This window comes from Amphibalanus amphitrite, unplaced genomic scaffold (genome assembly GCF_019059575.1).
Source record: "Amphibalanus amphitrite isolate SeventyFive unplaced genomic scaffold, NRLGWU_Aamphi_draft 001023F_arrow, whole genome shotgun sequence".
Lineage (NCBI taxonomy): Eukaryota > Metazoa > Arthropoda > Thecostraca > Balanomorpha > Balanidae > Amphibalanus > Amphibalanus amphitrite.
The window spans coordinates 206,392-222,241 of NW_024882517.1; the positions used below are offsets into that span (position 1 = coordinate 206,392).

The 15,850-nt window shown below is 49.0% G+C and overlaps 2 protein-coding genes across 7 annotated transcripts in view; one reads left to right on the plus strand and one right to left on the minus strand.

The window, feature by feature from the left end:
* Positions 1-8,374, minus strand: part of LOC122369287 (hsc70-interacting protein-like) — a 39,317-nt gene extending 30,943 nt beyond the window's left edge. The window contains exon 1 of one of the 3 annotated variants that reach the window (XM_043343917.1): positions 8,122-8,374. The gene's annotated coding sequence lies outside the window, so the exon portion shown is untranslated. Of the gene's footprint in view, positions 1-7,802; positions 8,058-8,121 lie in introns of those variants that run through there. The other 2 variants (XM_043343916.1, XM_043343915.1) reach the window with 2 other exon arrangements.
* Positions 8,375-8,535: 161 nt separating this feature from the next.
* The window catches only part of LOC122369291 (epidermal growth factor receptor substrate 15-like 1), a 30,575-nt gene continuing 23,260 nt past the window's right edge, over positions 8,536-15,850 (plus strand). For 3 of the 4 annotated variants that reach the window (XM_043343922.1, XM_043343923.1, XM_043343925.1), the window contains exons 1-9: positions 8,536-8,656; positions 10,190-10,234; positions 11,682-11,771; positions 12,252-12,395; positions 12,789-12,932; positions 13,417-13,527; positions 13,779-13,919; positions 14,676-14,860; positions 15,366-15,543. In XM_043343922.1, the coding sequence (XP_043199857.1) occupies positions 8,642-8,656; positions 10,190-10,234; positions 11,682-11,771; positions 12,252-12,395; positions 12,789-12,932; positions 13,417-13,527; positions 13,779-13,919; positions 14,676-14,860; positions 15,366-15,543 (1,053 nt within the window). In that variant the 5' untranslated portion in view covers positions 8,536-8,641. The remainder of the gene's footprint in view (positions 8,657-10,189; positions 10,235-11,681; positions 11,772-12,251; positions 12,396-12,788; positions 12,933-13,416; positions 13,528-13,778; positions 13,920-14,675; positions 14,861-15,365; positions 15,544-15,850) is intronic. The other variant, XM_043343924.1, reaches the window with a different exon arrangement.

Genomic DNA, 15,850 nt, shown 5'->3' on the forward strand with positions numbered 1-15,850 from the left:
CTTGTGCACGGCACCCTACTAACTGGTCCCTAGCCGTGTACCAAATTTGAGCGCCATCGGTCCAGCCGTTCTCGAGATCTGGAAACGACCCCTGCACGTGCGCACGTGCAGCAGCACCTCAACTCTGGCACATGGATATGCAGTGCCTAGTGGGTGCCTACCTACATATCAACTTTCAGCGCAATCGGCCAAGTAGTTACTGAGATATTGCAACAATTACAAAACGGACATCTCTTCGTTTTGCACGTGGCACGTGCATAAGGGGTCACCCACATGCATCAGGAATAGTCCAATACTTGGTAGAAGGAATGAAGCTACCCCACAAAAATTACCGCGTGTAAATCGGTCAAGTGGTTGCTGAGATATAAGCCTCGCAAAAGCGTGACCACGGCCGGCCGGCCGGCCGGCCGCTCATATTATTATTATTATTATTATTATTGTTTATTCAGCATCGTCATGCGACAAAAAGATACATACCCCCCCACCCCCCACCCACCCACACACACAGTTAATCAGAACTCAGGAGGTTAGTAGTCTTAACAGGCGCCGCGAGGCCTGACAGTTGCTTGCCAAAACCATCTTCAAACTGTCTATAAGACCGCTTTCTTGGAGTGGTGCCCGGACTATGTCGTGATCGACGTACCCAGCAGCGATGTGCATGATAGTGGCGAAATTCCCACCACACAGATTATATACGTGGCCAATAAACGACCCATCCAACTGCTCGGGGTACGTAGCAAGTCTGGCCAGTCCAGTGACGTAGGCTTGGCGAAGACGGTGGTCAGCGCGGAAAGCATTACGGAATGCGCGAAGGGCATCACCTCGCAGCACCTCACCGATGCGAGGCACCCCAGCAGCAATCAAAAGAGCCGTATGGTGCGCAGAACGCGGCAGACCCAGCGCTGCCTTGATCAGCGAAGCCTGTCGCGAGTCTAGACGCTCAATGTCGGCGGAACTGAGGGGAGCCGTCTCACAGCCGAAGATCAGTGCCGGCAGCACTACTGTCTTCCAGAGGAAGATTTTGTCAGCAGCAGTCAGGCGGTTGGTGAAATTGCCCAGGGGTGTGAGGCCATAGAATGATGCACAAGCACGCCTGATGCGCTGAGCCACGTGGCTGTCTGTGCTGAGGTTGTCATCAAGCACCGTACCGAGGTGCTCGGTCGTCTGCCGGATCTGCAGCTGCTGTCCTGACAGTGTCCACCTCGGTGTGCTCGTGAATAGTTCCTGTCCAAATATAATACAATGGCTCTTGGTTTTTCCCGGTTCAGGGTGAACGAAGTCGAGGCGCCAAGTAGCCGCGAATTCTCCCACCATCTGCAGCATTGCACCGAGGTCACGCGCGTTCGCAGATATAAGGAGAATATCGTCAGCGTAGCAGATAGCGGGTACGTGCTGGCTGTGTAGATATGCTCCACGACCGCTGCGATCTAGGACCTCAATAAGAGGTAAGAGGAAGATGTTTGCAAGGGTTGGCGATAAGATGGCCCCTTGTCTGGTGCCCCTGCAGACCAGGAACGCTTCAGATGTGGCGCCACCAAAAGTCACCCTTGCAGAGAGGTGGCGGTACCAGGTGACCATGAGGCACCAGCAGTGGTCGCTAAGATAATCTTCCAGACGGAAGAACAGACCGTCATGCCATATTCGGTCAAAGCATTTCCTCGCGTCAAGGTTTGCGACAAAAACAGGAAGACCCCTGGCTCGATTCTGCTGTATGGTCTCTCCAGCCAACAGAGACGCTTGCATGGTGCCCCGATTGGAGATAAAACCAAACTGCAGATGATGAGGTTCAAATGAGGCGTTCAGTTCGTCTAGCACTAACAGCTCGAGCAGCTTAGATGCGCAGGTTGTGATTGAAATCGGTCGATAGTTGTCCAAGCAGTTAGGGTCCGATTGAGATTTCTTCAACACGGGTACAATAACGCTGTCAGCGAAGGTAGCTGGCACGCTACACGTGGACAGGCAGACAGAGAGAAGGTGCGCCAGGGCTGACAGGAGACAAGGCGACTGACCATAGAGAAGGTGCTCCGCCGTGATGCCGTCTATACCAGGTGCCTTCCCACGCTGTAACCGGTGAATGAGGCCTGCTACTTGTCCAGCTGAAACCGTTCTTTCGGATGCATCGTTACGGATTCTCCTTAGTCGAGAATCTACATGTTCAGCAATTTGGAGCTGGTCCAGAGTCAGTTGCCTGTGACTATCTTGGTGCACAGTCTGGAAGTGGGTGCGGAAGTCGGCGGCGGATAGATCAGAGGCCGACTTGAGTCCATTACGCCGTATCTGTTGCACACGTCGCCAGAAGGCTGTCAGATTTTTGTCACGGCGGAGCAGTCGGAGAGTGTGGGCCTCGCTCTCGATCCGCGTCACTGCTGCACGTCTGCGGGCGTGACGGTAAGCAGATCTTGCAGCCTGATAGCACTGTGCCACTGCTGAGAGGGTAGGACGGCCACAGTTTACCCATATCTGATGCCAGAAACGAGTGCGATCCCGCGCCACTGCCACATCAGGCGACCACCAGGGCTTCGGGGGACGTCGCGACTTGGAGCATCCGGCGATTCGCGCAGCGGTATGTATGCATCGTGTAATTGCTTCGTCAATCTCATCCGGGGTGGCACCGTTGGTGAGCTGACAAGCACCAATAAGCTCGTCCAGAGAAGACAAATATATCTGCAGTTTTTCTGGACAACTCCAATCTAGTACTTCTGAATGGGTGGAACCCATATTCAGTGGAGGGCTGGAGACATCGAGACTGGTGCCAGCTGAAGCAGACGGCAGCACCACGCTGCAAAGGACCGGAAGATGTGGGCTCAGGTTGTCCACACAGGGGACTACGATGCGACAATCATGAACTTGAGGCACCAGACATTGCGGTACAGCGATGTGATCGATGTGCGATTGGCCGTCAGCTCGAGCATAGGTGTACGCCACTGGTTGCGAGAACCGGAACTCGGCGACTGTCAGTCCGTGGTCGTCCAATAAGTCTTGCATTAGAAGACTCAGCGGAGAGAAACCCCGAAGACGGTGCCAGCCCGGTGGGCGCAGTTCTGGTGACAGTGGTGGCAGAGCACAGTTAAAATCGCCTACAAGCACCACTGGAGCTGAGGGTCTTAGCGAAGAGAATAATGCATCAAGCTTCCCCGTCAGGATTGTGTACTCTTCAAAATTTACGGCAGATGAATTCCAGTACGGCATGTAGCAGCCAATTATCGTTATAAGAGGACGGCTCAGCTCCACAATCGTAACTCCACAGATACGAGAATCATTACACTCTACAGCGCGAAATGTGCGCCCCGCTTGACGGCGGCAAACAAAAGCCACGCCACCGTGGGGTCTGCCATCTCCAGTCCCTGGTGGTAGTTCCATGGCGAATTCTTGAAATACCTGAAATTCTTCGGAACTTAGAGAGGAGAGTGCATGCTCCAGATAAGCACCCTGGGCACGGGCTAGCCAGGTTTCGCATAAAAATAAGATATCACATTCAGGTATTAGACAGTCGGCGATATACTGCGCTCCTGCGAGAAATCCTTCGCAGTTATAAGTGCCCAGAGTGAGGCTCATGTTCAGAGTTACTTTTGCGTCCACAGAATTACGGCACTCCGCTCTGTCATGCTTCACAGCGGTGGCAGCAGGACAGGGATGGCCCCCAGGAGTAGCCATCTGGGCGCTATTCCCAGGAGGTGGCCTCTCGTGCGCGCTGATAGGGCCACCCACGGTATCCGGATCCGTCACATTGCGAAGCAGTCGCCCTCCAGCCGTTGCCACCGTGTGTGGCGCCTCCTCTGACGTGACGGGAGGCAGCTGGAACCCAGGGAGCGCCGGCGTCCTGTTCGCTGCCTCGACTAGGGGCGCCTGGGCGGTGAGAGGCGGCTGTTGCCCAGTGTCCGTCTCCATCACGGCGCTGATAGGTTGACACCCATGCATTGTCATCTTGGTGTCCATGGTATCTAGCTGGCACGAATGGTCCATAACGGCGCGGCCTTTCCTCTTCCCAGCCACCGTCATCATGTGTGGCGTTACTTCCGTCGCCGCCGACAGCGTCGACCGCGCTAGATGTACCGACGCCGTGAGTGCAGTCTCTGTTCGGGGCTCTGGAGCGCTGTGAGGTAACTGCTTCCCGGCGGGTCTCATCTTCGTCCCGGCGTTGGGCGGCCGCCGTCCAGGCAGTGTCACAGTGTTCAATGCCTCTGACCACATCACTGTAACGGCGCGGGGCCGTCGCCTGCCAGTTAGCATTGCCATGTTCAGTTCTTTTTGCAGCACTCCGGGTCGTCTGTGATCTTCCAGATGGGGCCGCAGGACGGCGAAAACGCTGTCCTCGGCGCCCAGTGTTCACAGGGTGAGGTAAAAGGCGCACAACCAGGCCAGTCGGCCAGCTGGACGGGTCCAATATACGATCGGTGTCCTCAGCATCAACCTCAATCTTGAACGCCTTGCTTACAGAGGCAGCAGGACCGCGGCGTGACACCCTTTGGAAATCATGGAGATTGCGAACAACCGTCCAGACCAGACTCCGCACGTCACTGTCAGCAACATCCACACGGAAGCCCTCCAGGATGAACTTCTCCTTCCGAGATTCTTGACGAGGCGGCTCCTGAATCAGAGCCGATGGGGGACCAGAGCCGGTCACCATGCCCTGTCGCCGTGTCGGGCCGCCTGGAGCCGCGGCAGACGTGTCGCTAGTCGGTGCCGCAGTCGGCACTGCTGCTTGACTGTGGTTCGCGGGCTGCGCTGTCCTACACTCAGACACGGTATGCGTGTTCTGCTGCTCTGGCTCACTGTCTGAATCGCCGACCCGCCAATGCAGGGCACCAGCGATCGCCTCACCCAGGGCACGCAGATCCAAGTTGGCGGCAATCTCGCGGGCGGCGGTGCGGTCAGAGTGAGCCTCTTCAGTTACAACAGTAGCATCATTAGCAGCGGACCTCGCATCGCTGTCATGTCGCCCCGGCTGCACCTGTAATCCAGGGGTGACTGGCCGGCGTGGCTGTGGGCCCTCACGGGCTAGCAGCCCCTCTACAAGGACCTTCAGCTGATCAATCGTGTCATCTCTAGCAGCACATTCTCTGCGGAGACCAGTTATTTCCAGTTCCAGCTGTTTCAGACGAGTTTTGTAAGCATCCTGGGTAGCTTGACGAGCGTGAAGTTCCCTAATTTCATTCTCCATTCGCAGCTGGGTGGATATGATCGCCTCGAGTGACGAAGTTATCGCGCTGGGGCACGACATAGCAGAGTCCGAGGGCGCGCTCCGGGTGGGACCGGGGGGTGGCAGGGGATTGCGACCCGCTGGCTTCAGAGTGGCAGCATTAGCACGCTGTGTCAGCATACCTTGAGCCGCCGAGTAGCCCAAGGTCCAGCAGTCATTGCTGAGATCATACTCAGAAATTTCCGTTAATCTAAGGAAAGACTACGCTCGCTTCGCTCGCTCCGTAATAATGACATAGCAATTTTCAATTCAACAAATAAATGACTTAAATGACATTGCAAATCTTCCAATTGAAGGGCAAATTATGTTGTATGCAGATGATACTGCAATATTTTTCAAACATAAAAACAGAGAAACACTTCAAGAAATAACAAATGCAGCCCTGTCAAAAATATCTGAATGGCTAGAAGCAAATTACCTCACAGTGAACCCATCAAAAACATTTCTCCAAGTATATTCAAAACGGAGAACTGCTGAAAAGCTAAACATTTACATTAGAAACACAGCAGTAGTTGAAATGAAAACAGTGAAATATTTAGGAATCCTTATTGACTCTGACCTCAAATTCACATCTCATATCAGTAGCATATGTAAAATTATCAGCAGAAACATTGGAATGATTGCAAGAGCTAGACGCTTTATCCCAAAACAGCAGCTCATTCAATTATATTATTCTTTGATTTTTCCTTACATCAACTACTGCTGTTTCATTTGGGGTTCCAACTATGAAAACCACCTTCAAAGGCTGGTAATTCTGCAAAAAAGGTCCATGAGACTAATTGAAGGTATTTTCCCACCACAAAGTGCTACCCCAATATTTAAAAAATATAGTATTCTTAAAATTAAAGACGTTGCCAAACTTCAAATAATGCTTATCATGCATAAGTACATAATGCAGGAATTACCAGTCTCTGTAAGACGATTACTTCATCTTTCAACTGACCCTATCCATCAGTCAAGAAATATCCATCATTTTCAACCTGTTTTTTCAACAAAAAATTACAGGCTCTACTCATTTCCTTGCATCGGACCCAAACTCTGGAATGACTTAATAGCTAAAGATCTTCTATTAGAAGAAGTACCTCAATCAAAAAACACTTTCAAAAAATATGTAAAGAATATCTTACTTAGTGAGTACTAAGAAAAAGTACTTATCAAAAGTTTAAGTGAAGTATTAGCAAAAGTATTAGTTAAGTAATCCTGGGTACTAAGTATCCTCGTAAATATACCTATAAATGAATATGAAAATATGTTAAATCTTACAATAAGAAAAACAACAAGAACATGATAATAAATAGCAATACATACCTAAATAGCGTAATACACACGCTTACCTAGTACTTTTCATACAAAGTGCTTAGCACCTCGACAAGTGGCCCAATAATAAATGGACATATTGGTGCATTTATTATTGGGCTAGGCTGACAATGATGTGTTGATAATGTAACCTACCTTTGTGATTATCAACACAGGAGATACGTCCCCACTCAAATGGAACGCCGGACTTGAAGGGGTCCATCAGCAACAAGCCCTGCTTAGCTGGTGGGCCCTAGAAAGTCTGGCTGTTGACCTGCGCTCGAATTGACCAGAAATGTTTCCCCACTGGATTGCCATTTGCTGATTTTTCTTCTAGGAGTGAAAGGCTGAATGCACTCTACTAACCAATTATGTATGCATGTATGAATGACTTCTTTCTTAGATGTAGTAGAACAGTCATCCGCTGCTTTCAGCAATGACTACTTTGGCTCTCTTTATTTATTAACCGGTTCCCGCACTTCTTTTGCTTACTTTGTTTTTTTTTTCTCAATTTTCCTAGCTGGGAGTGCCGCGACTTATCCTTTTTTATTTTTATCTGGTGTTAACGTAAGGTGCTGTGAGTCGCTGGGCTGAGGGTGGGGGCACTCCTGGTCACCTAATAATGGGTGGCGGAGTAGTTCGAAAGAAAGAAAGAAAAAAAAAACAATCTTAGAATCTACAGCTGAGAAAAATGATTCTTATTACGATGATCCACATATTCATGTGATGCAATTATTTATGAAATATTCATTTATGGAAAATAAATTTTTCATTCTAATAATAAGGAAAATCCATGTATATTGATATTGAAGAATAGCAAATAACACATTTGGTCTGGGAAACGATGATCAGTCATCTTATTTTGTTAACAGGTATAAGTTAATCCAAAATCTGAGTCTTTTTGATATTGATAGTGATATCATACAGCAATATGTAGGTAGGCGGGCATTAACAGTAGGTACCTAAATATTATAGGATTAAATTGGACTTACTCCACAAGAGAATCGTTTTCGGTCGGAGCTTTCGACATGTATTACATGTCCTCTTCAGCGAAGGTCGGTAATCGGGGCGAAAATAAAACGTTCGGGTCGAATCGAATCGCACAAGATGTCGGTGAGCTCGACATCTTGTGCGATTCGATTCGACCCAAACGTTTTATTTTCGCCCCGATTACCGACCTTCGCTGAAGAGGACATGTAATACATGTCGAAAGCTCCGACCGAAAACGATTCTCTTGTGGAGTAAGTCCAATTTAATCCTATAATATCTATTTGCTCTCCACACTAACATGTCTCTAAGACAGTACCTAAATTACCATTGTCAGCCAATCCGCGGATTTCTTCAACACATTGCCAAAAAAAAATGAAACAAGTCAATGGTTTCACTCGTGCACAACACAGAAAGCTGCAAAGATATGCGGAAAAGCCAAAGCGAAATAGGTACGTTCTGAATTCAAGTCCTATGCCATGGCTCGCGCAGTGCCAGCCTTGCAAAGTGCGCAGAGCACGCTGCACAGTTTGAGTTCCCGAGTCACGAACAGCCCATGAACTTCTGTTCCTACTGGTTAGGATGGTTTTCCGATAATGTACATAAACATCAAATTAAATTTAAAATAAGTGACTTACCACAATTTATGCCGTCAATATTCAGTAACTTCACACTGCGACTTCAACTTTGGAAAATCTGCAGCGTCGCGTCGCGTGCGACGATGGCTTTGTTTGGCGCAAACGTCTCATGCGTTGTTTTTGGCTCTGACGAGTAATTATTGGTTGGAGCCTGCGCTACAAATGGTTACAGTGACGTACGTAGTACGTCGTAGTAGTAAAGGAATCTTGACAGTGACGAGAAGCAAAAGGATGAAAAACATTCATTTTCTTCTAAGTTGCTACAAATTTTATTGAGAAGCACATTCTTTAATGTAAATATAGGTAAAAAGTTTGATAAATTGAAAACGCTTTAATGGGCTAATGACGTCATCTGATAACACGAGGAAAATATCGCTAAAAATTCACACATTAGAGTTAGGCATTAGGCCTGTCCTTGATCGCCACAAATCGATTGCGGAGACCGCCCCCTTAGGGTGTGATGAATTCGTGGGCTCTCACATGCGAATTTATTTGATATTTGTAATTTTTGGTGTCAACCATGACTCCAAATGAGGTTAGTATTCATAGGACAAGTCTTCTTTGTCGCGGTTCTGCATATTCAGTGGCTAATTGGGCCGTTTGTCTGGTAGTGGTGGGTCACCGGCGCATGAAGTTTGCTCAAATGTGTGATAATTCCAGTTGAATAATGTGTTGATTGTTTTTATGGTTTTTGGGAATGAATTTTACATCATGTCTGTGGTTAAATTTATTATTATGCATTTGTGTTTAAACCTAGCCAATGCGCATTTGCTGCGTGCATCTAGTACCTACGGGCTACAAATCTGTGAACAGCTGAATGTGTAGTAACCAGTATAACGCCTTTTGGGGCGACCAACGGAGCGAGCGAGAGGGTGGGCCCTGCACGTGCGAAATTGCGAGAGGGTACCTCCAACTGACTTGTGCACGGCACCCTACTAGCTGGTCTCCAGCGATTTGCCAAATTCGAGCACAATCGGCCCAGCCGTTCTCGAGATCTGGAAGCGGCACCCTGCACGTGCGCACGTGCAAAATGGGTCCCATCTGACTTTTGCACGGCACCCTACTAACTGGTCCCTAACTGTGTACCAAATTTGAGCGCTATCGGTCCAGCCATTCTCGAGATCTGGAATCGACCCCTGCACGTGCGCACGTGCAGCAGCACCCCAACTCTGGCACATGGATATGCATTGCCTAGTAGGTGCCTACCTACATGCCAACTTTCAGCGCAATCGGCCAAGTAGTTACCGAGATATTGCAACAATTACAAAAATGACACCTCTTCGTTTTGCACGTGGCACGTGCATAAGAGGTCACCCACATGCATCGGGAATAGTCCAATACTTGGTAGCAGGAATGAAGCTACCCTACAAAAATTACCGCGTGTAAATCGGTCAAGTGGTTGCTGATATATAAGCCTCGCAAAAGCGTGACCACGGCCGGCCGGCCGGCCGGCCGGCCGCTCATACTCAGAAATTTCCGTTAATCTAAGGAAAGACTACGCTCGCTTCGCTCGCTCCGTAACTAGTAAACCTTTTTTATTATTATAATATGGTGTATGTATAGGTACTCTTAAATGCCAAGTCATTGTAAAGTCATTATTACAGAACTGTTTCATAATTATGCATCTTCAGGCCTTTTTGGTGTGTAAAAGTTCATAATTATGAACAAAAGTTACAACTTGCACATATTTTATTTAATAATAAGGGCTTTTGGTCTCACTGGATGGTTAATAATGGTGACCTTTAAAGTACCTATGTCCATGTTATCTTGGGTAATTCAATGATGTTTGCACTCTTTGTGCAGTTGAGTATTTTATTTATAATATTAGCAAGCTTTGGATATTCTTGGCTAAGTACATGTACCTATGTAATATGTTGTAATATATTGCGCACACTTCATGGTAAATATTGTGTTTGCTCTGAAATGAAAGAGTTTGCATTGCAGTCCATACTTATGAATGATTTCATTATTTTTTGGCAGTTTGGTTGACCAGTATGAATATAGGAGTTGCTAGCATCCATTGTGACTCATGAGCACAGTTGCAAATGAGATGTGTCAATCTTTTCAGATAGCTGGAGCCCATATAGGCATTTATGAAGCATGGTATAACCAGGTATGTGATGTGTCTCAAGCCTAAAGGGTATCTCAGTGTACTAAAAGTAGTAGTGAACTATAAGTATCAGTGTACTAATACTAATATTAAACAGTGCTCACTAGCATGTATCCACTGTTAAGTTGATGTGGCAACTAAGGGCTGAGTTCCAAATCCACTAAATTACTGTGCATACTCTCCATCTCACTGTATGTTTTATAACAGCTGGTGGTAGACATTTTTGTACTTTTCTTGCCTGATACCTCTTTATAGCTGTAATATTTAGAACCACAGGCTACAGACTAGCTCTCAGTTTAGTGTACAGACTCACCAGAATAGCTAGGGCCTAAAATGCTGTTTTAAGCAAGTTTTTACCCTCGCCGGCACAGGGGGCACAGGATTTTTTTTAGATTTTTTTTTCTAAGGATCAACCCCCCTAAGGTTTTTCGCGAATAATTCGCGTAAAAAGCGGTCGATCGCGACGAAACGTTCAGTACCCTCGCATTGATCAATTCTACACCTACCCTAAAAATTTCATGACCCTGACCCAAATGACCTTTGACCTGTGACCTACTTTCCGAGACCATGTTTGGCCGGAATCGCGATTCGGGGTATGTCGGCTCGCATTAGCCGCGCGTTTGCAAGCTTTCCGTGGTTTCAAACGTTCAAACATGTGATTTGATGTTACTCCCATGCATTAGGGTGGATGTCCAGGTCATGTGAATGTCAGGTCAGGTCATTGACCTTTGGTGACCTCGGTTACTGGTTGACCTGACCTGACCCGACTCGACCCGCTTAAAATGCTTTAAAAATCATCTGTGATCAAAACTAACACGATATTAGTGATCAGCACCCCGAAAAACTCCTTATCAGCCACACTTTACGACTTTCATAGGTCCCGATTTTCTTTACATTTGGGTCATTGACCTGGCCTGGAAGGTCAACCGATGACCTAGGACCTTAAAATTGGGTATCATCGGCTTCCTCTCGTGACGGGCAACACGCTCGTTTTTTTTCCGCGAAGCTCTAGCTCAATCAGGGGCCAAACGCGAGAAGGGGTCGTACCAACCTCCCCCCCCCCCTTGTGCCGTCGAAGGACGCAAAATGGCCTGTGCCGGCGAAGGTTAATGTAGAGTTCACATCACAGTTTATTGAAAAGGTTGTTTGTTTGTTAGGTATTGCACAATTAATATTGTGTTAGATTGTTAGACTCATGAGAAATACCTATGCACTCATGAGAAATATGCCTATACTGGGCGCAAAATGACCTTTGCAGTCGACGCGCCCTAAAGCCCCAATAAACAGCAAGTATGCCTATACTATCAAATGCTGCTCAAAGGACATGATTACCAGCTAATATGTGCATAAAAACATGAACAGATAGACCTTACATTGTGTTTTGCCATTTATAGAAATCATTCAGAAGCAGCATATATTTGTTTGTTTGAACTATGATTCTGTTTTATAGGTCGACAAGAACCACACTAATGTCATTGGGGCATTAGATGCTGCAAAGTTCCTGAAGAAGTCTGGACTTCAAGACAATGTGCTGGGTCAGGTATGTTGTTTGCTGATGCAGTGTTAGATATAGTGTCATCTGCTAAGTGGTTAGTGGGACCAGTACTGAGCACATCTATCTGCATCTCTCACCCTTGAGGCCTAAACAGTACAGTTATGCATTCAGTGAACTGGAAATAATTCATGAATGACGATGTGCTCGCTCGGCGACCGGGCCTGCTGGGTAGCAGCTCTCGGTATAGGCCGGCCCTGTGCCGCCGATGCCAGTGATGGCTCCGGCTCCGCCCGTAGGCGTGCGTGGGTGTCGGCCGACCAGTTAGGCTGCTCGTCTTCTGAATTATGCCGTGTGAATAGCGCCAGGGACCTCAGATGGTACCGCCGAGCCGTGCTCTATTGATTTTCTGTCACAAATCATATGAATGTAATTGTTTGGGAAATGTACCCCATAGTTTATCGGGACCTTATCCTGTCTCGCATTTTTCGCCCGTCTCGCTTGACTAAACCGGTAACTATGTTTCAGATTTGGGACATCGCTGACTCGAAATGCATGGGGCAGCTCGACAAAACGGGTTTCTTTGTTGCACTCAAGATGATAGCGCTGGCTCAGAACTCGAAACGGGTCGACATTTCGAATGTGCAGCTCAACGTACCTCCGCCCAACATGGTGAGCTTACGATTAAACCTCGACTCTCTCAGCGATTAGGTGTACTGATCCTCCCGCTCCCACCGCCTACGTTGTTTGTATTTGCATTCATTATGCCTTCGGGATGCGGTTATTGCGGGGTCATTTGCATTTTATTTTTACAGTGTCTTGTCTTGAAGTCTCGACACAATCGCGGCATGCTTTTCTTTAAGCTGAAAAGAATAGCGATTTATGATATTCATTTTAATTGTGCGATTTTCGTGGCACATTAGCGATGACAATAGGCATAGGTTGATGCACTTTCACATGTCCGGCACCCTGCGTGCCTTTACCTGGTGATGGCACACCGGGTGCCAAATAAACGCTCAGACCCTGCGGCGCCTGTCCTGCCCTGACGCTTCGCTGGCGCGGCAGGGAGAGCCGCCTCCCATCAGCTCAACACCGCCAGCGGTGGGCAACGGCGACTCGTCCTGGGCGGTGCGACCGCAGGACCGGCAGCGGTACGATCAGATCTTCAACTCGCTCGGACCCATCAACGAGCGACTTCCCGGCAACAAGGTGGGACGACAGCGCTGGTAGAGGGATACCCGTGGGTTCTGGGTTTAACACTTTCCACCGCTTTGTTCACCGATAAGAGGTTCCACCGATAAGAGGTTCCACCGATGGATTTGGCTCGGCTCATTTCGTTAAATGTGACTATCACTTTGCGGGAACATTGTCGGAGTCTCCGCAATGTACCAGGTCCAGTAGTGACCGATTCGTCAGGTTCTTCGGCCATGATTATGTTAACTGTGCACTGTGCAGGCTTGCTTATGATTAACTAACTATTTACCAACTGCGTTACTTTATCGCACTACACGCACATTGCCTCGATTGCCTTTTTCAAATCGCCTTTGTCCGTTTTTTTGCCATTAGTATGGGACATTCAGTCACTATGCATTATGCAAACCCATCTCAATCCCGCTTCAAAAATATCCACGCTATGCACTACAAGACAACAGCGTCCGTCCTCACTAGCCCCGCCGTGTTTCCTCTCCGGCAGGTGCGGGAGGTGCTGCTGAACTCGAAGCTGCCGATGGACACCCTCGGCAGGATATGGGACCTCTCCGATATGGACAAGGACGGCTTCCTCGACAGGGACGAGTTCACCATCGTGAGTACAGATATTTGACACTGGCAAGTGGTAATTCATGGCAGGGGGTATGATCCTCCGACTAGTATTCATTTGGTTGAGGCTTCAGTTAATTGCCATAACGTTATCGGCCTTTTATCGTAGAAGAAGATATAAACTGAAAGTTTGCTTTAAACTGCCCAGTTGACCGTTAAATGGATCATCTCTGTACTCCACGCGAAGTACTGCAGGTCCCACTAATGCCCTCTGCTGATACGCGTATTACCCTGCAGGCAATGCACCTGGTGTACCGGGCGCTGGCCAAGTGTCCCGTACCCGCCACACTGCCTCCCGAAATGATACCGGCCGCAAAGGCGCGGGGCTCACTGGGCTCAATGCCTGACCTGCTGCCGACTTCCGACGGAATTATCAAGGTAAGGGCAAGACCTGAGACAGACTCATCAAGTAAATGATACCATACTATCGTAATGACCTCAGTGTTCCAACAGACTTCTACAGGTAGGGGAAGCCGTACCAACATTCGATGGGCGCATCAAGTCAGTGTTGGGACTTCGGGTACCACGACACTGACCATCGAGTTTTGACTGATTCTTCGAGGAAGCGGAGAGGAAAAGGACGTTTGAGAATCGTGTTTTGTTGTGGGCATCGTGGTTTGTTTTGCCTCGTGTGTCTACCGTTTGCAGTCCTACTGAGTGTTGACCCGGCCTGTGATATCTTTAAATCTGTCTCTGTGATTGGCGTCTGACTGTATCTGGTGGCATTGGTGTCGGACTTTATCTGTACCGTTTTCCAGCGGTTGGCGCTACCCCTAGTCCAGCCCGCGTGAGGAGTATCTGTATCTGGTGGCACTCGCGTCTGAATCTATCTGTACCGTTTTCCAGCCGATCGCTCGGCCGTCGCCCTCTCCAGTCCAGCCCGTCTGGGTGGTGTTTGTATCCGGTGACTGGTGTCTGACTGCATTCTGTACCGTTTTCCAGCCGATCGCTCGGCCGTCGCCCTCTCCAGTCCAGCCCGTCTGGGTGGTGTTTGTATCCGGTGACTGGTGTCTGACTGCATTCTGTACCGTTTTCCAGCCGATCGCTCGGCCGTCGCCCTCTCCAGTCCAGCCCGTCTGGGTGGTGTTTGTATCCGGTGACTGGTGTCTGACTGTATTCTGTACCGTTTTCCAGCCGATCGCTCGGCCGTCGCCCTCTCCAGTCCAGCCCGTCTGGGTGGTGTCTGCCGCCGACAAGACCCGGGCAGACGCCATGTTCACAGCCGCGGACCAGGATCAGGACGGCTTCGTCTCCGGCGCCGAAATCAAGGACATCTTCCTCAAGTCGGGCGTGGCACAGCTAGCACTCGCACACATATGGTAAGTCGGTATTAACCGCGGTTGCATGCAGCTCCTAGCTACATTTAGTGAGATCAGTGATGGGTCCTGTTATATCGGGTGTAGGTACATGGAAAAGTATTATGGTTCGCTTATTTGTTATTCGTGAAAGCATGCTGTATGTGTAAAAGAAACACTGATACTGATGCCATTTTCCTTGACGAATAACAAATTTTGAGGTGTGGCTTTCATTTCGACAACGCAATTCGCTGGGGACATTCCTTGCTCATTATGTATCCATGTACGGAATGTCAACATTCTTTCAACGGCGGCTGAACTTGTTTTGCTAGACATGGGGTGCTACATCGACGCTGCATAATGGCTAGTAAGTCTACTTGTTTCGTGTTCCAGTGCTTCATGGCATAGCTACCTTCATTGTCTGATTCGTCATCAGCTACGAATTCGTGCGATTACACTCCGCGCGTTTACCCATCGTCTTATCCCCTAGCGAGTGCTCCTGTTGTCTCATCTCCTCTCCATTTTCTAGGAACCTGTGTGACATGAAGCAGACTGGAAAGCTGAACCGGGAGCAGTTCGCTCTGGCGCTGTACCTGATACAGCAGAAGCTGAACGGCGCTGAACTGCCGGCGGCGCTGACGCCAGAGATGGTTCCGCCCACCATGCGGCCAAAGCCGGGCCAGGAGGCGCCGCAACCACCCCCACAGGTCAGTCGGAGTGAATCCTCCTCCCCCCTCCGCCCTGCCCCCGGCGCCACAGGTCAGTCCGAGACTCGAGTGAACCCTCCCCCTGCCGCCCCCTCCCAGCCGCCGGCTCCATGACAGGTCACTCCCAGCGAACCCTCCCCGCCTGCGGCCCCCAGCCGCCGGCGTTGTGGCGTGCATGATAATCAGGACGGTGATGGGATTATCCGGATAACGCTTCAGGCGCACTATCGCGTACTCACGAAACGGGCGAGAGTGGAGTCTGTAGAGGTGGTGTGATCTGAATAACGAGGGCTCCGGTGTTGGCGGG